The sequence below is a fragment of the Fragaria vesca genome, linkage group LG7, assembly GCF_000184155.1.
Source record: "Fragaria vesca subsp. vesca linkage group LG7, FraVesHawaii_1.0, whole genome shotgun sequence".
Lineage (NCBI taxonomy): Eukaryota > Viridiplantae > Streptophyta > Magnoliopsida > Rosales > Rosaceae > Fragaria > Fragaria vesca.
The window spans coordinates 12,418,340-12,437,400 of NC_020497.1; the positions used below are offsets into that span (position 1 = coordinate 12,418,340).

The 19,061-nt window shown below is 38.4% G+C and overlaps 2 protein-coding genes across 2 annotated transcripts; both read right to left on the reverse strand.

The window, feature by feature from the left end:
* Positions 1-4,783: 4,783 nt before the first annotated feature.
* Positions 4,784-10,653, reverse strand: LOC101304145 (65-kDa microtubule-associated protein 5-like). The gene is made up of 10 exons (XM_004308622.1): positions 10,497-10,653; positions 9,973-10,425; positions 9,681-9,896; positions 8,833-8,988; positions 8,552-8,711; positions 8,286-8,437; positions 7,642-7,729; positions 5,564-5,637; positions 5,391-5,465; positions 4,784-5,044 (listed from the first exon to the last, which is right to left on the reverse strand). The coding sequence occupies exons 1-10, from the start codon at positions 10,563-10,565 to the stop codon at positions 4,784-4,786; spliced, it is 1,704 nt and encodes a 567-aa protein (XP_004308670.1). The 5' UTR covers positions 10,566-10,653.
* Positions 10,654-11,717: 1,064 nt separating this feature from the next.
* LOC101312482 (ATP-dependent Clp protease proteolytic subunit 3, chloroplastic-like) lies at positions 11,718-18,066 on the reverse strand. Its single transcript, XM_004307159.1, has 5 exons — positions 17,601-18,066; positions 17,393-17,507; positions 14,819-14,994; positions 12,343-12,438; positions 11,718-12,254 (listed from the first exon to the last, which is right to left on the reverse strand). The coding sequence occupies exons 1-5, from the start codon at positions 17,907-17,909 to the stop codon at positions 12,009-12,011; spliced, it is 942 nt and encodes a 313-aa protein (XP_004307207.1). The 5' UTR covers positions 17,910-18,066; the 3' UTR covers positions 11,718-12,008.
* Positions 18,067-19,061: the final 995 nt, after the last annotated feature.

Sequence of the window (19,061 nt, forward strand, 5' to 3'; positions counted from 1 at the left end):
TTGTATTTAGTATTTAAGAAGTGTATATTTGTATTTAGGAAGTGTAAATTTGTATTTAGGAAGTGTATATATTTTTTTGTTGACTAATTGAATGGGTTTACATTGTTTGATTTTGTGGTGTTGTTACGAATATGAAAATAAGCATGAAACTGACTTCATCTTCTTATCATGAAATATAAATCTAAAAGTTAGGAGCTTAAAAAATTAATTTTTAAAAGTTACAAATGTAAATTGTTTTTTTTCAAAAGGCTGACGCCTTGGTGAGGCTCTCGCTCCATAGCCTCGGCTACGCCTTAGCCTTTTAAAACATTGGCCTTGATTCAAATTAATATTTTAAACAGGATGAGCAGTAATATTAGATCGACGAAGAGTTCAAAGGGCCAAAGATCCGAATCGTCTGAGGGAACCTCTAGCAACCCTCAAACGTCGTTTCAGGGCCCTATGATAGCCAGACGTGCCAGCCTTCTGCAGACGGCGCAAAGGCAGCCGGAGGTGCCCCATTCATCGAGGCAGCAGGGCGTCCCTCATTCCTCGAGGCAGTTGTGGCCTCAGACCCAGACGAAGGTGTCTGCACCCTGTATGCCTGAGATACACCGGGCGCCCACTCTAGGTCCTACTTCTTCGGATAGTGGGTCATCTGGGGTACAGATGCCGCCGCTTCATCTGTTCCTTCCGCGGATGATACCGGCCTTACCTGTAGTTGATGGCTCAGGGACTCCGATTTATCCACTGCCCCCGCCAGTGGCTCCATCAGCGGCGTACCGGTTCGTGCCTTTTGATACGCCTCTTATTTCCGCGAGGGTATCATCATCGGCGACAGAGACGGAATCAGTCGCGTCCGCCGCATCGCCCTCAGGTAATGAAAGATGAATGATTTGTTTTCTTATAATTCTCCGATTTTAATAATCAATTTGGTTTATCATGTGATAGGCACCGTTGGAGCGAAGCCGGCAAAGAAGAAGAGAGACCCCGTCACAGGGAAGGCTCTCTAGAAGATCGTCAGTACCTCAGGGAGGATAGTCATCCGTACTGACGGGGATGGCGACATAGTATCGGGCGGGAAGTCGAAGACGTACTCGGCCGCGTGGGAGCGCTCATTAGGGATAGAGTCCCTATGTTGTGGTCAAACTAGGATGAGGTCCCGCAGGAGGTTAAGGACATGGTCCACAACGCGATGTCGGTGAGTTTACAAAATACCTCGATAATATTATGTATTACATTGTTGATTTCTTGAAAAACTAAACTAATAAACGGTTAAATGCAGGTGTGGTTTGAGGTTCCCGAGCACCTGAAGAGCAGCTGGGCGGACGTGGTGCATGGGGGAAGGTACGTTGGGAAGTTAATGAAAAAACAAAATTGTATGTGATATTAATAATATTTCTAATATTTTTGTTGTATTTGTAGGTACAAGGAGTGGAAGAACGAGTTGTGGACCCACTGGACTACGCACGGGAATGCACGTTCTGGTACCCCTGTTGAGTTCCAGTACAAGGAGTACGAGTGGTGTTGGCTTCTGACATCAGAATTCAATAACCCTCGTAAACAGGTATTTAAAAAATTAATTAGTTAATTTGTCATTAAGTACGTGCGTTTTTAAATATTTTACTAATAGTTTAGTTTTTTCTTTGAAGGCCATTTCTCGGCGAACGCTCAGAACCGGCAACGCAACACAAGGAACCATTGTGCCGGTTCTAGACCGTTCGCTGTCTTCATGGACGAGGCGGCCATGGAACATCCAGAAGTCAACCAGTATGTCTATACGTACGAGAAGACATATCCTGACGCCCAGGAGGATATTGTAAGTTATCTTACGTTTTAAATTTTTAATTTTACTTATATATATGTCAAAATGTTAATTAATAATTTTTTTCCTATCCAATTAGGCGAAGGTAAGGGAGGCTAGTGACGAGGTGATGAGTGCTATAGTGAGAGAGACATGGCCGGACACGCAGGAGGAAGAGATGTCCGAAGCCATGTCCCGGATCGACACTTCGAATCCGATGGTTGGGGCGAGGATCATGGGCACAACCTTCCCACCGCGAGCAAAAAACTTCTACTGCCGAGGTCTAGGAAAGAAGGGCGAGGGGGTCCTGAAGACCACTCTAGGATTTCAACGAAAGACAGCCTCGACCAGCAGCAGGACCACGACCACGACCACCAGGACTACTCAGCTAGAATCGGAAGTTCAGAGACTACAGGAACAACAAGCTGCTCAGGCTGCCTATAATGCCTTGCAGGTAGCCTATAATGCCTCGCAGGCAGCCTATGTTGCCGAGATACATGCTATCCAGCAGGCCCAGTAGCAGCAGATGTTCTAGTACATGCAGGACTTTACAGCTGCCCAGCTTCAGGGACTTCCGGCTCCACCCATACCTACGGCTATACCGCTACCCCAGCCGCCGCAACCTCTGCAACAGCCCCCAAAAGCGGATATTAATTTAGACGATCTAGATTTTGTGTAGTTGATGAATTATATAGTTTTATGTGCTTATTGTTGTTGTTGGTTATATGAAATTGTTTTGGTGTATTTTGCAGCTTGTTTGGAATGGTAATTTAGAAATTTCGGGTTTTTTTTTTTTTTACTGGAATGGACTTATAGCCGACGAAATACGCAATAATTTGTCGGCTATAGTATTTTAAATTTTTTTAAATAAGGTTTAGCCGACGAATTATGGCATGTTTCGTCGGCTAAACCCTTCTAAAGCCGACGAAACAGACTATATTTCGTCGGCTTTAGTTATTTTTTAATTTTTAATTTCACACTTTAGCCGACGAGTATCTTAAATGTTTCGTTGGCTAAAGTCTGAGGAAAATCCGACGACATGTTTTTCGTCGGCTAAACTCTTGGACTATAGCCGACGAATATCTTAAATGTTTCGTCGGCTAAAGTCTGGGAAAAAAACCGACGACATGTTTTTCGTCGGCTAAACTCTGGGACTATAGCCGACGACGTATTGTAGTTTCGTCGGCTAAAGTCATCGCCGACGACCTTTTCCTGACGAAATCTTATCCGACGAACCTTTATCGGCTAAGATCTTAGCCGACAAATTAAGCTAACAGGCCGACGAAACTTTTTCGTCGGTTAAAATGCTTGTCCTGGTAGTGAACTGAGAGAGGAGATAAGAGAGAGGATGAGTGGTTGGAATTATATGATAGGTACAAAAGTCTTTCCATCCAAAATAATTGAGATGGACATTAGAAAAATGTTTTTATTGATTTGGGCAATAAGACCTAGACCTTTAAATTAGTACCAAAGTGACATTTGCTCTAATTACAAATCATCAACTATTGATTAATTAATTCAATTTTATGGATTTTATTACGAATCCGAGTAAATAACTTAATAATTAGGAATCTTAAATCTTGTTGATTCTATTCATCCTAGAAATAATAGATGTGTAAGATTGTATGTTACATCGTCAATTTGGGCTGGCCACTAATCATTCATTATTATGTAAAAGCAACCACTAATAATGTCTAATGTATTGCTAAGGTTAAAGATATTGCAGAACTTCACTTAAGGAAAGCCTCATATTCGAATCTTAACAATTTGAATAATACTCTCAAGTCTCAATCAACCCTACGTACGCATCAACCCCTCCACCTATTTTGATTATTCAGATTTGATTCAAATCCACCACTTTGTGAGCAGAAAGTATGCAGATAGGCATGCACTAACTAAATGATTAACATTTTGCATTTCTTTTTCAAATGTTATCCGAATCCAGATTCTTGGTTTGCTTGTAAAAAACAACAAAATTGCATGATTTGCACTATACGTACGTGTATTGCAACTATGTCTTCCCAAAACTGTCGCTTCATTCTGAAAATGCCCCGGCCCGTTGTGTATTGGTGGTACTGATTCTAATATCCTATGCTTAAAAAACTTTCAAAAAATTATATATGTATACAAGAAGATCATGGTTTCAGAATAAGCTTGTGTTGATCTTGAAAAATGTTCAAATAGAGGACATGATGATGTCATAATGCTAATCCTACTCATGCATCCAATAGAAGGGAGGAACCAAATATAGATTATATGTCAATTGCTCATATTATATGATGGCTTTCAAACAAGTTTAATCTACATGACAACCACTAGGCTGCTTAATCATATGCAAAAACATTTGTTGATTCTCCACATAGAAATATCTTCCTTGTGCTACTACTTTTCATGCACTTTGTTTGTTCCATATCATGGAGACACTCGGCAGTCCAAACTCTATCCAAATACTATCTATGTGGCTTCTACTTCATTGATAATATATATTCGATTCATATAGTCTGTTTAATTTTGATGTCATTTTCGGGTTTCAAGTTTCCTTTTCTTCATAAAATAAATTAGCTTTTTATGGCCAACACAGATTATTAATAATATATACTATTTACGAAGAAATTGACGAAGAGTAATCTGTGTTGACCATAAGAAAACACAGATAGTATCCATGAATGCCATTCTTGGCACAATGTCGCTTACAAGTCTTTACTTTCACCTTCACGCATCAAAATTATTAAACACCACCTCATGTTATTCATGCAAAAGAGTATCTGGTCAATATTACCTGATAAAATGCAAACTTGTTTCATTCCAACTGAAATTTCTTTAGCTCTCCTAATAATAGATAGATACTACTATATAGGCGGTGACTCAATTCCTTTCTACCCTTTCACCAAATCATTTACACTCTAATCTTATAGAGAACCAATCATCTTTACCCTATGTTTCAACAAGTAAACTAGTGAACCTTGATGAACATGTCTACAAGCTACTCAGAGAGAGGCCTCAATTTCTCCGAGAGATAGAATCATCCTTTGGAAGAGCAACATAGTTAACAGGTGTCATGTTGGCCCTCCCACTTTCTCTGCGTTCTTTTCCAGCTGACACTCCATGACGGCCCAAAGGGGTACCTGTACGACGACTAATTGGGGTCCCGAAATTGGTATTAGCATTGGTGCTTTGACCCAATGGCTTCTTTGTAGACGGCCTTGAACCGAATAGTGCCTCCTGTTCGGTAGCATGTTGTTCTTGCAGACGTTTTTGCTCCTGTAAAGATTCAACCAGAGGCCAGTTAACTTTCTGCTAAAATATTCTTAAAGGTCAAATTATGTCGCACTATCAGTGCAGAAATAACACCGAATCAGCGGAGATGAATCCAAACAGAGGAATTAATATTAAGATCATCATAGAAGATCTTTTCCCTAATGGAGGACATAAAATCACTGAGTTGTTACAGATAAATGAGATTATATAAACTTCCACATGCAATGGTTGCACTTGCACCAGGCATTAAAAAGAAAAATCACCAAAATAAGCAATGAAAATACTTGATCTAATTGTTTCATCTGCATATTGGCAAAAGGGTGAGAAAAAGTAGCAGGTCCAAGCATACCCGAGATTTACGCTTTTCCTCCTCTCTCTCCTGTCGTTGTGCACTGTACTCCTCCACGATATGTAACAGGCGAACCTGGAATTCACAAAACATTGTGTTCTTCAGAAGACTGGGAACAAAAAAATTATACAAAAAGAGAGATAACATTGAAAGCATAAAATATATAGGATCACCTTGTCGTATAAGAAAGGGACTCCTTTCTCGCTCTCCCATGCTTTAACTCTGGCAATCAAATTTTCGATGATAGCTAGAGAAAAAAGTTTTTGTAGTTAATAGAGAAAATTTAAATCTTTACTACTGAATACATACATATAGTAACAGAAAATGCAGGAACTAGACAATGGTAAGGTGTATTTGACTTTTTGTTGAACCCACTTTCAGTTACATGACACTTTGAAGAAGGCAGCAAACAATCACACACAGAATGAGGTTTAGTGAGTTATTCGGATTTTCCAGATAGAAGTGCCTCCTAAAAAATTCTATGCTCCACCAAGATCCCTCACTTCTACCAATTACTACATTCATTCTCATACTCCACAATATATTCAACTTCTGCAAGCTGTGGAATCTATTGCAAATTGCAAAAGAAGGATGTTAGGCCTGAGGAGCATGGCTATCCCAAGAGTTTCAGAAACTGCATTGGTGTGTGTGTGTGTGTCAGAGCGTAACTGTATTACATGTTTATGGGAAGTATGTAGTAAATACAGTTACACTCTCAACAAAGCTTACTCCCCTCCCAACAAATTAAGTAAATAAGCCATACATACAGAGCTCTACCATTTTTCAACGTTAACATTAACATTCCATTAACTTCCAGACACATCAATTCACTGAAAATATTAGGAAAATCTATTGCAGCTAAGTATTTCTAGCATCTCTTTTTGTACCAAGAATACAACAATAACCCAAAAGTTGTTGCACACCCAATAATGCATATACTAATTGGACTATTTGGTTATCAGTTCTGATGGCATAAATAAAAGACACCCTTATAGTTAGTAATTCACTCAGCCTAGTCCATCTCAGAAAGGGAGATCAGATACAAAAGGGAATCATCAAGTTATGAAAATTAGGTATAAACGGGGAAGAGTCCAAAGGTTAAGGGTTTGTTTCCCTCGGATACCCATGGCTGGGTATGTCATGTCACTTAAATACAACTTTTAAGCTAAAGATCTAAGTAAATATAATTCAGCCTCCATAAACCAACTGCTATCTCTTTATTTGCTTCTCAAAGCAATTTTCAGTTATTACCAGTCTAGTGAGCCCATACGTGTGATTCTTGAGATTAAGTTTTAACAAACTGATGTCTGGCAAAACTTTTTACTCTATGAGCTCCTAGCTTTCGATGCTTTAGCAGTTCAGCCTTAGAATTCAGTAGGTCTTAGAAGCATGACATCCTTCCTGAATGGGAGGGGAAACAGTCTTATATAATGTGGCTCCTGTGGTTGGTACCCTCCTCTTAAAATTAATCGAAGAAGAGTACTCTTCTAGAAAAGGAAAGGATAGGACATTCCTTCCTAGTCAGTTCATAGAGTGATACTTTCATTGGACAAAAAGGTTAGCTTATGTAGAAATTAAACTATTAAGTATAAACTAGGGGTTTACTGCTTGCATCAACCACAGAGACAATTTTCCAACATGAACAGTAAGCATATTCCTTTTCCATTTCAATATACTACTAATGGGGTCAATAATGGCTTCATTCCTCTTTTTTTGTAACATATATTTTATCAGCAAGCATGGAGTTTTTCAGGAATTCGCTTCTCTGCCCAAGGTCACACATGTAAGGCTTTGCCCACATCACACAAAACAATAAAGACACTGATCAATAATTCTATGTATAAAGTTAACAGCTGTTCCAAAGTCATCAGAACAAATAACTTCATCTGAACACACAACATACCTAGACTATGGACATAAAGAGTAGTACAAGTTCTGTTATACATCAACAAAATGGCAAGTCTGCAGTAAGAAATACCAATATATCAAGAGAAGAAAAATATGCAAGTTCCCCAAAATCAGGCAATGGATGGCGTTATCTAATAACATATAACTCCAATGGCATACCCTAGAATGACTAGTATTATATAAAAACCTAACAATCTTTATAACATAAAAAAAAAAATATCAACACAGTTATAACTCCCAAAATAAAGGGACAAGGAACATTGGTAAAACAAAAAAGGCATTACTTTGACATAATTAGATAAGAACTGTGCTGTTAATTAGATATGAATGATTACAAGCTTACATGGTATTTTTCCAACCAAAATCCGGGCTTTCTCAGCACGCTTCAAATTTTTGTGTGCTCCTCTTCCTGCACTATACCTATTTTCGTCCTGTAAGGGAAAGAAAACAGATATTTGAAAAAATTAAAAGGAGAGAGAAACTAAAAAGTTCAATTATATTGGTCAATATGCTAGGAGGAAAATTCAAATATGGTCAATATGCTCCTCTTCCTGCACTATACCTATTTTTTAAACTTCTCTTGTTTTTCTTTGTGCGCCTCTCGTTTCACATAAGGGATTCACTATTTTGTTTTAATATTGAAAGAGAAACAAAAGTGCCCCAAGTTCTTTTCCAGCTTCTTCAGTCTAGTATTCATGAGATTAGGTACTTGGAAAAAAAAAAATCTGATTTATAAACAATTGGATCTGAATATAACATAACAACCAAAAGCAAAAGAAAGAGTGGTATTCAGGGCTTTGACTATAAACTGTTTGCAAGTGCTCCACCTTAAATACTATTCGACTACGACCTTAAAACATGCTAATAATTCATAAGAAAAAGAGAAGTTTCCAGAGTAAGATAACAGCTAATGCTTCATGAGTCAGAATAAATAAATAGATGTACCAAGCTCATAATATTAAGATGTAACACTTTCTCAATATTTACCTTTTCATACTCATCAAGCCACTTGTCCTCCTCAAAAGCAAATTTGCATTTCTCTAACTTATCCAAAATATCCTTTCTGCTTAGAGCTTGCTCTTTGGCCTTTACAATCTGATCATCCATGCTCGAAAGCAGATCAGACAAATCAACATTACCTGTTAAGACATATCCACAACATAGTATCAAGGGCAAGTTTTCAACAAACAAAATTAGTAAATTCATTGTTAAAGGAATATATGAGAGGCCTAAAAATAGAGAAGTTTTAAGACCAGAATCTATGAGGCTGGTGAGAATCTGTCTAGCTCCATCACTATCTACATCCATGTGGACTCCTCTATAAATTTCTTCCAGCTCATTTTGCCTCTTAAAGACCAACTCCTTCATCTTGCTGGCTTTCAAAACATTCAACCGCTGGACTTCAGCCTCGGTCTGAAAAAAAAATAAATCATTAAAAAGTTACCAAGTAATTAAACTAACAGTCCATTAAAATTACAGTGCTCTTTAGTCTGCATGAGAAATTACATTAGACATTAAACATAATAGTTTGCACCTGCTCAATGACATCAAGAGAAAGGCAACCATGCCTTGATAGCCCATCAACTGAGGAAGTAATTAAGCGCGTAACATGGTCAAATTTGTTCCGTTCCTCAGTCGGTGTCTCCATTAGATTCCATACTTCTATCAGTTTGCTTCCCAGCTCTTGTAGCTACGGTAAAAGATATACTGTTAGAGTAAGAGGAATGCTGACAGATGGAAAGAATAAAAAGATAATCAGAAGACATCTAAGCTACTAAGCCACATGTCAGCTGGACTAACAAGCTCAGAAATAATTCTAACATAAAATTCTCAATTACTTAAAATTCATCTTATATCATAAGGCTTAAATTCCAAGTTCGATTAGTTTAACTAATTTCTGAATGAGGTTCCTAGCCACTAGTTTCAAGATAAACAATTCCTAAATTTTCTCTTATCTCTTTTATACCTCAAGCAAAGGGGGAAAAACTTGATCTTTGAGATACTACATCATTGGCCAAGCTCACATCTCTCGCTAAGCTATGAGTAGTATATGTTCAGCACTCTTTCAATTCAGTATAGAACTTCATCCAAACTGTGAGCTCAGTTGCAAATTCAGCAGGATAGAAGACAAATGCTATACATCCTCAACATCATGTGATAAGTAAAACTTCATGTCTACACATACTCAACAGCTTCAGCCGCAATTAAAACTAAAGTAGAGCAACAAAAATTAGTGGCATTACACCATTTTACACGTACTTGTACTGTTTTATATTCAGCATATTGAACCTCGGTGAATTTATAATAGTGTGGACAATTCATAATTCAAATAGCTAATGTGTGTTTGTGTGTGTGTGTGTATAGAGAGAGAGAGAGAGTCACCTTATGCAGTCTTTGCTGTTTCTCTTGCTTCAGAGAGCTGGTCAGCGCCGTCAATCTAGCAAGAGTGTCATTGCTGATGCTCTTGGAATGAGTGGCGGACTGATCAGTCAAGCTCGGGTGGACTTCATTGAGCGTCTCAAAGAAATCAATTGACATTACCACCGAGAGGTCATGGATGATATTGACCTGACTATTGACTTTCTGTAACCGCAAAGCCTGCAAAAATCGTACCAATTACCAAGTAAAACCCCATTACAACCAACAACAAACTAAAATCTACCGACTTTAGTACCTTTTCTTTGTGAAGCTCCTCAAGGTGAGACTTAAGCTCTCCCAACCTCTTCAGAGTCAAATCCGTCTCATCCACTCCGGCATACTCACCGGCATTCCCAGCCACACCGTTGCCGGCTATCTCCGACGAGATCCTGGCAATCTGCGACTGAATGACCGAAAAGTCCTTGACCCTCTCTTGCTTCTTCAAGCTCAATTCCTCCAAAACAGGCTTGACAGCAGAAATCTGGTCCCGGAGAGTCCCTCTAGCCCGGGAAAACGAAGTGGCTTCGCCGAGAGCGGAGGCGATGGCGGCGATTTGAGCTTGGCCGTCGGCGAGGGACCTGTGCAACTCGGCCCGGTACTTTCTGGTCATCTCCACCTTCTTGCGGTAGATGTCGAGGCACTCTTGCTCCAGCTGGAGAAGCATGGTGTCACGCTCCCTGTCACTCTCCCCAATCTCGTCCCAAATTATCTGCGAAAATCCAAAATTCAAAATTCGAAATTCGAAACTCGAAATTAGAGGAGAGAGGGGAAGAGGAGTACCTGGAGCTCGTGGAGGAGAGAAGCGCAGGTGGTGCGGGAGGGTGAAACGGCCGGGGGCGTCGCCGTCATGGTGAAGGAGGCGACGTCGTTTCGGAGCGAAACCCTAGAAGAAGAATTGGGGGAGAAAGAGAGAGAAATGGGTCGGGGGCGTTAGAAAGTCTCTGGATTTGGGAAAATGAAAATGAATGTGTTTAGGTGGAGGATTTGGGAGATCCCTAGATATGAACCCCAGATAATGTTTGAGCCCCAAAAGGCAACTACGGGTTTCTCGGTCGTTTTGGCGCCAAAACCATGTCCTCTGCTTTTTGTGTTTTTTCCTTTTCTTCCTTTTTTTTCCCCTATTCTTTTCTCTTCTTTTTTTGAAAATTAATTATTAATTTGTTCTTTTTGAGAAGAATTGATTTAACGCATTGATATTGAGGAGGTTGGTTCATATAAATACGTGTCCAAAAATTCGGTCTTATTTGTTCTAGTAATATCAGGTTTTTTTTTTTTTTTTTAACAAATCTAGTATATTTAGACGTATGTAGCATCATGACTCAGCTAGAACATTAGACATAACAAAAGACAGTTGTGATTTCAACTCAAAGAATCAATCATAATACTCATTAGGCCTTGCTTGGTTCGTGAATGTTGTTAGTGGTGATACGTTAGTTGTTTGATGTGATTATCGTGAGTTTATGATTACAATTTAATGAGGAGAATTTTTTTCAATGAAGTTGAGGAGGATTTGGGTAGATTGTTTCACAATACCCAGTCCTAATCACATATTGGGGATCTACTAAAGGATTTTTGAAAAAGAAAATAAGCTGAAGATCAACCCAAGAGAGAGTTGAGACTTGGATCAGGACTTTGACTCCCCTGAGACATTTTTCATAAGTTCCTCAACGGATTCAGCCACTTTGAACCTATTGTGTACATGGGCTTAAGCACACCGGCAGCAAATAAGATCATTAGATCCAGCTTTCAATGCCACAAGGGAAAGATCAATCTGTCACGTTGGCTACCAACAGTTGAACTAGGGATTTCCATCTCTGTCTTGTCCTCCTAAGTTCTAACTAGCTCATTCACAGGTTAACCTGCGACAGAAAGCCAAGTTCCAGAACACATTCCGCATCTTATACAACACTTCTTTCTCCTGTAGCTCTAGCCAACACAAAATCAAACTGGAACCTGCGACATAATGCACTACTCACACCCAAGCTCCACAAAACTAACATTTAACGAAGTCCTTTTCCACCAGGACACCTATCGAGAAACAGATTCCACAAAAATTTGCCTTTAGAGTAACTGCTAAGACCAAAAGCCAAATTTTGAGAAACAGAAGTTTAGTCCTTCCCGCTGACAGAAATGAGGGATAAATTTAATCACCTAAATCATTTCTAATAATCTATGTTCACTATTTTGGATAATGAATGTACAAAAAGACTACTTTGAGAGGTAAGCATTATGACATTGATAAAAGATAAACATTATCAAAATTCAAATGAGACAGTAGTCTTGTCAAAGGTCCTATGTTGCAGTAGGTGCTTCCAAACCTTTCTCTAAATTTTTCTGCTCTGAGGGTAAATTCTTTCTGGATTTCTTGGTACCTTCTACTTTCCACATATCCCAGACTTTTGTTCTAGGTGGGGGTGTGGAATCTCCAATTGGTGCAACCAACCCTGGCTTTCCATCATCAATAACATCATCAATCAACCCATAATCCTTAGCTTCCCAGGGATTCATGAAATTATCACGGTCTGTATCCTCCTCAACCTGCAATGACAAAAGCAATTACATATAGAGTTTAAAACTCTCATAGACTAAATATTTACAATTACAGAAATCTGATCTGATCCCTAACCTGTTCAAACGGCTTTCCTGTGATTCTTGACAATATCTTGTTCAATTTAATCTTGTGGTATGCCATTTCTCTAATTCGTATACCCATTTCTGTTGCCTGAATACACATGTACAAACCACCAATCAATATACAAACCTCGTAAACAGAATTGTATACTTCTCATACTCAACAAATATGTCCTAGGGAGAAAGGATAAAACAAAGAAGTAAAGCAGATGATCAAACTCCTAAGTGAAAATTAATGCTCGTTTAATCATTTTGGAATTGAACACAGAGATTTTTTGGCTGGGGAAAAAATTAATATAAAACTTAACCATCATAGTGAATATAAAATATAAAATTAGAATATAAAACATTAAAAGCCTTCTGATATGTAATCCAAGAAAATATCCGCTTGGTTCCATCATTTTCTATACAGATTTGGAAAGCCACCAATTAACAGAAACATCTAGCAAAGCTAGACAGAAAACAAGATCGATATTGTCCTGGCTCGGCTATGCCATTAGTTGGTTAGCTAATTCTTTTGTTCTAGGATTCTTCTGCCCTTGCAAGATCAACACCTGGGAGGAACAAAATAGGGAGCTCAAGGGTACCAAGCTATCTTATCACTATTACAAATAAAGTCTAGCATTTCTGGTTTTCGAGTCTACCTAATTAGAACAGTTCAGTAATAAAATGAGTCCCCACCCACTTAGACAAGTAAACAAAAACAAACCATATAAAAAATAAAAACAACCCCCCAAGGTCATGATCTGCTGCATATGGCAACTTAAAAATTATCTCCATGCAAAGATATCTGTCTCTTTTGATTTTGTATAAATATCCATCAACATTTTAGCAATTTCTGGAGTCTGACACGTCACGGAAAGTGTCAAGTGTCTAGAGAAAAGTTTCCTAAATAGAGCGAGAGAGACAGATTTGGTCTGTCTCACAATTGCTCTTACTCCAGGCATAATTCAACAGTGAAGCTCAAGGTGATAAAGGCATCACCTGAACTGTAGCAGAGGGAAAACTATCCCCTCAAAAACAAAATCCTCACAACAATGTAATGACTAGTCGTTAGAAAACTTGATGAATGCAACTTGAGTATAGATGAAGGTTTGGTGCCTTGGCAATATCCTCAACTACCTTGTTTCTCTATCTTTCCTCCCTTTATTTGCTTGTTCCCATAGTTCTCTGACTACAGCAGCTATAAACCTTCTTTCATACTAAACTATCTCTTAAAATTTGTATCTTTCAGAGCCACCATAATTACACTGACACCCACAATTGCTTTGTCCTCTATCATGCATATCTGGTATAACTAATCAACCACATGAAAATAGCAAATATATAGATGGAACGGACTGGGGAGAAATCAACCAAGAGGAGAATAGCTACTGGGAGTAGTGGCCAGAATCTTACATTTTGTGGTCTGAATAGAGTTTGTCAAGTAATGACAGGGGATTTGGCTTTTTAAAATCTGAACTAAAGACCCTTTTTTGAGTGGCTTATTTTGTTCTTACAGCTGCCAAATAGGAATCATTGATGATTGCTTCTTATAACCTAACTATGTAAAAAAGGAATCATTGATGATTGCTTCTCATTGATGATTGCTTCTTTGAGTGTTTGCTAATTTGGTGATGTATATGTAAACATACTACAAGATCAGTATATCAACCTCCACTGCATTGCCATACAGAATGGGGTTTTGGAGTTCGTCCCATGGATGCTTCAGGGGTTTCTGTTATGGCACCATTGGGATCTTAGCAGGTACATTGTGTATGTGAGGATCATCCAAACTGATTTTCTTTAGAACAGATGGCCTTACTAGTAGGCTTCAAATACAACTCCCTTAAGCTTTCTTATTAGAAAATTTATTAAATAACAAGAGGCCCTTCAAGAAGTTAGAGAAATCGTACTTGCACTAAAAGGACTCGAATTAGAAATTGGTTACAACTGTAAACAGAAAGTCAATTAAGTGAAACTGCTCAGGAAAAGATGTTTGAATGTATTAAGAGGAACTTGAGTCAGCACTCTTAGCAACTGGGGTGGAAACTGGGGCCTCCTAACAAACCCTATAATCTTAAAGAGAACTCTAGAAAATAGCTACTAGGTACCATGCCACGTTGGGGGAATCCATGGGCTTCTGACTAACCCCTCATGTGTAGCTAAGTTTGTAAATTCATCCCAAATAATTGAATGGCAACTATATCTCAACCAAAAAGTCAAAAACAAAGAGCTAGTAACAATATTAACATCAAATAGACCCAAGGATACAAATATCTAGACCATTGGAAAAGCAGATTTATTAAAAGTAGCACAAAATAACAGACAATTATTTCAAACAATTTAATATTGAATGAAGCTTAAATTTTATACTAATCCAAATGCATTTTAGAAAAGGTAAAATCCACAATAAATGTTTACATGTAATAAGAATTTAAATCCCCCATAAATGAAGATAAAAATCCACAATAAGCAGAGAAAGCACTTACTTTGCCTCCAGCAGTTCCAAGAGGTTGATGGATCATCACTCTTGCATTAGGCATGCAGTACCTCTTTCCTTTTGAGCCGGAAGCAAGGAGAAATGCACCCATTGAAGCAGCAAGCCCGAAGCAAACAGTTGAAACATCTGCCTTGCACATTTTCATTGCATCATATATTCCCATTCCTACACACATTCCAAAGTTGGTAATGAGAACAAAATAAGTCCAGGAGAAATTTTAACAGAAAATACTGGATTCAACAGAGGGTCACATCTCTTAGAATACTGGTGGCTAGGCTAAAGGCTAAAGCACATCTGAGTTTTCCCAAACACAAACAAAGCTGTATAATACTTTTGTAGTTCACCAAAAAGATGCATGGCAATACACAATCATTTTTCTCTACTACCTATACTATGGATATAAATGCTTTTAGGTTATTCAAAAGGGTTGTTCTGATGTTGGTTACTTGCAGAACTTGATGCTGGCAGTATGTTGGGGTTTATGGAAGGAGTGTAATAAAAGAATCTTTTAGCATTATAAGGGGTGGAGCAGAAGACTGCAATCCGGGTCTACTTTATGGGCATTGATACTGTTATTTGAGAATATTCTTATTCTTCTTTTATGATGAATCTGTTACTGTTCTGAACTGAGGCTGGTTTATAGTGCATATCTGTTTCCTAGCCTCTCTCGAGTTGTTTGTAAACCTATTCTCAGCTGTGGGATTTCTTATCCACATCTGGCCTTGAACTTTCTAAGTTGAGTAAGGACCAGTAATCGAATATCCAATGCATTGAATATTATAATCTCAACCAAAAATAGGAGAAACGAAAAAAAAAAAAATAATATATATATATATATATATTATACAAATCCTAGATTTGAAATTCATGCTTGTTTAACCTCAACTGCAATATTGAAAATATCTGCTACTAAAATGGTTTACAGAATGAACGAACATGTCCTGAAGTTCCTCAACTGAAGATATGATTTGGATTACAAACAGAATCGGAAAGCTAAAATAACTAATGCTAGAGAAATCAGAGAAGCACCTAGGTTTAATCATGAAGTTTATGTTAATTGCTGCATTAGAAAGGAAAACCTCAGATGTCAGGATCTATTGCTTTTGTAGTTGGATAAGGCATACATATTGCACTATACTCTGGACAGTATTATGCGGAGAAATTAAATAAGATAGAAGATTGAATCAATTTCTGTAGTAGAACATTGTAGTATCTAAGGCACAAAGAAGTTGTATAAAGCAAGCAACCACTCACTTTCTTCTCTGAAGATAAATTTATCCTACAGGCCTCATCCAACATCGAACTATAAATCAACAAGTACCACTTCTACTTTTCCTTTCTGCCCACCAAAAATCATTTCCTTTTCCTTTTCTTGAAACAAAGGTCTTAACAGGTACTACTCTTCCCATGGGCAATATACCAAGCTAAAAATGTACTATATGGGGTACATTAGTGTTCCAGATTGCAGTGGAGGGGCAAAATTGAACGGCTGTAACTAATGACGGCCAGTACTGTATTGAACTACTAATTTTCTTTTTATCATTTTGCCAGTTGACAGAGCCAAATCGTTTTAGGGTGTCGATCTTCAAGCACTCATGGCACTTTACCATCAAATTCAGTGTTTTTATACGTGAATGGCTGTGCGGTTAAGTATGCAAGTATGGAGACGGCTGATCGGGGCACAACTCAACTTAATTCAGGTTCCACCACAGGAGAGAAAAGAAATGGTTTGCAGGAAGAGTTGTCCAAGAACAACTTGGAGTGAGCAGCATATACCAATACTGAAACTGAGAAATATTCTCTAAATTCATTTATTTTAATCATCTTCTTCACACTACTCTGCACAAAAGGAAATTGTGATTCCGAAAATTTACTTTGCTTACAAATGCATTTCAGCTATTCTTATTCTACTAAATCTAAAACATTTCAACGGTAAACAAAGGAAAGTTGATGATACAACTTCCCTAAATCATTTTCATTGAAGCTTCTTATGACCTTGTAGAACCCGTAACAACGGCAAATCCAAACAAGCTGGCTTCAACATTGACTTATGTTAACAAAATTTAGCAGACACAACCATGCTTTACATGCTCAGATATAATGATAAGGTCACAATTGGAACTTAACATGCCAAGGAATTGTGCAAAGTTTCTTACAAAAGCCAAAGTGTTATAAGCTCAACCCCAGAAACTTTATTGAACTGATCAAGATATAATTGTAAGTCAAGAGTATCCATATACATCACTTGCTTTACATTTATGTACCTACGACACTCTTTTCACCATTTCCTCAAGCACATATGTTGCAAAAACAATCTATCATCCTGCATTTAACCTTTGTGCTAGATGCCAAAGCATGGCTTCATAGCACACCATTTCCCTAATATATTATATAGTTTCCATGTCGTCACAAACACAAATTTGTTTACCTACTTAAGTCAAACTTCATTACCAAATTCTAATGGCTCCCATATCAACTTAAAAAACAAAAGACACAAGGACCAAAACAACAGCAGAGAATTAAGAAATCAACCATGTCGAAGAAAAACTTAATACAAACATACCAGCCGTAACCGAGCCACCGGGTGAATTGATAAACAATGTAATGTCCTTTTGGGGGTCTTCAGCATCCAGAAACAGCAGCTGGCTTATGATCAAATCCGCCGTCATGTCATCCACCTGTCCATCATCATTGGCAAAAAATTACAAAGAATTCAGTCATTAAAAAAATCCAGCAAGACCCAAAGAGCAAGAGAAGAGAGAGAGAGAGACCTGAGAGCCCAAGAAGATGATTCTCTGGCGGAGGAGCATGTTGGTGGTGTCGAGCTCTTCGAATCTGGGGACGCGTGTAGGAGACGGGGCAGTAGCAGCGGGGAACTGGAAATCCCAATTGGTGGACAAGGTGGGTCTTGTGGGAGACGACGAGGCTTTAACTGAACCCACGACCTTCCTTGAGCTTCTGCTACAACCGATGGTACTACTAGTACTAGTAGCCGCACTGAGAAGACCGTTGTGAAGAGCAACCGACGGTTGGGTGTTGAAACACAGAGGCCTTGACGCTGGGGCTGCGTACGTCATCATCGTCGTCCTCCCGTTTTTCTGGGTTCGAAAATCTGTCTAATTGGGAAGGAAGGAGAAATAGGCTGAGGGTATTTGGCGTTGTTGTCTGCAGAAAGCTGAAGTATAGATAAACGACGTCGTTTTCAGACGGATGTAAAACCAATGGCCACGTTCGCCCACGGAACATTTTTTGTTTAAAAATGGTTGCCGGGGAGCTATTATTCCGAGACTAAGAGCAATTTTATGTACGCTCCCTGAAATGGGTTCGAACCAAAGACCTTTTATTACTAGAAGAATCTTTATAGTGTCCGTCTCACTTGCAGCTTAGCGTATGCTTCTACAGTTCCACTAGACCAACCCTATTGGGTTAATACACATATAGGGTTGGGCATAAAGACTAAACCAAAAAAAACTAACAAAACCGACCCGACCGGTTTGGTTCGGTCTCAATAACAACCAGTCCGGTCCCTGGCCGAGAAATACATAAGACAGTAGAGCCTAAAAGCCCAACATACACATTGTAATACAATTATTGGACAATTGTAGTGATCCCTACACTACTAATATAGATTCAACCACAGTTTGCATTTGTTAATTATAAAGGCTTAGTTTGGCATTGCAATGAGAACAATCTGCTGTAAAATAAATCAACAGTGAAAATAATCAACGATTCAATAAATCAGTTACATGTTTGGCAAATTTTGTGCTTAAAATTCTGAACACAAAAGGCATTTTAAAGATGTTAGGTAATCTTTACTTTAAATGAGTGTGTATTGTATATAATGATGTAATTTGACATGATAAGAATATCATCACTTGTGATATTAATCTGCATGACTTTGTTTGAAATTGGAAGTAGGAGTTCATCACATGGATAATCTTAAAAGGATTAGAGAGAAGTTTGTGAGGACATAAAATTTAAGCCTCTCCCAACAAATGGTTACACTTTTAGGCATCAACCTCTCATTCGATATGCAGATAACGACGGTGTAGAATTGCTCGAGGGTGGATGGGGGTGGGGGAGTGGACCTTCCATAAACAAGGGATCAAAGATGATGATGCTATTGTGGTGTTACCATTCAGTTTCAAAGTGAGCATAACTGGAATAGGCGTGGATGCAACTTCAGTGGAAATTAGGTCATCAGATTAGATGGTGACTTTAAGATAGTTGTT

Coding starts and splice junctions, on each gene's coding strand:
- LOC101312482 (XM_004307159.1), bottom strand. CDS start 17,909: ATGATGACGTACGCAGCCCCAGCGTCAAGGCCTCTGTGTTTCAACACC. Junction 14,995..17,392: donor CGGTGGCTCGGTTACGGCTG/GTATGTTTGTAT, acceptor GAATGTGTGTAG/GAATGGGAATATATGATGCA. Junction 12,439..14,818: donor TTGGAACTGCTGGAGGCAAA/GTAAGTGCTTTC, acceptor ATGTGTATTCAG/GCAACAGAAATGGGTATACG.
- LOC101304145 (XM_004308622.1), bottom strand. CDS start 10,565: ATGACGGCGACGCCCCCGGCCGTTTCACCCTCCCGCACCACCTGCGCT. Junction 8,438..8,551: donor CACCAGCCTCATAGATTCTG/GTCTTAAAACTT, acceptor ATGTCTTAACAG/GTAATGTTGATTTGTCTGAT. Junction 5,638..7,641: donor TTTGGTTGGAAAAATACCAT/GTAAGCTTGTAA, acceptor TTTTTTCTCTAG/CTATCATCGAAAATTTGATT.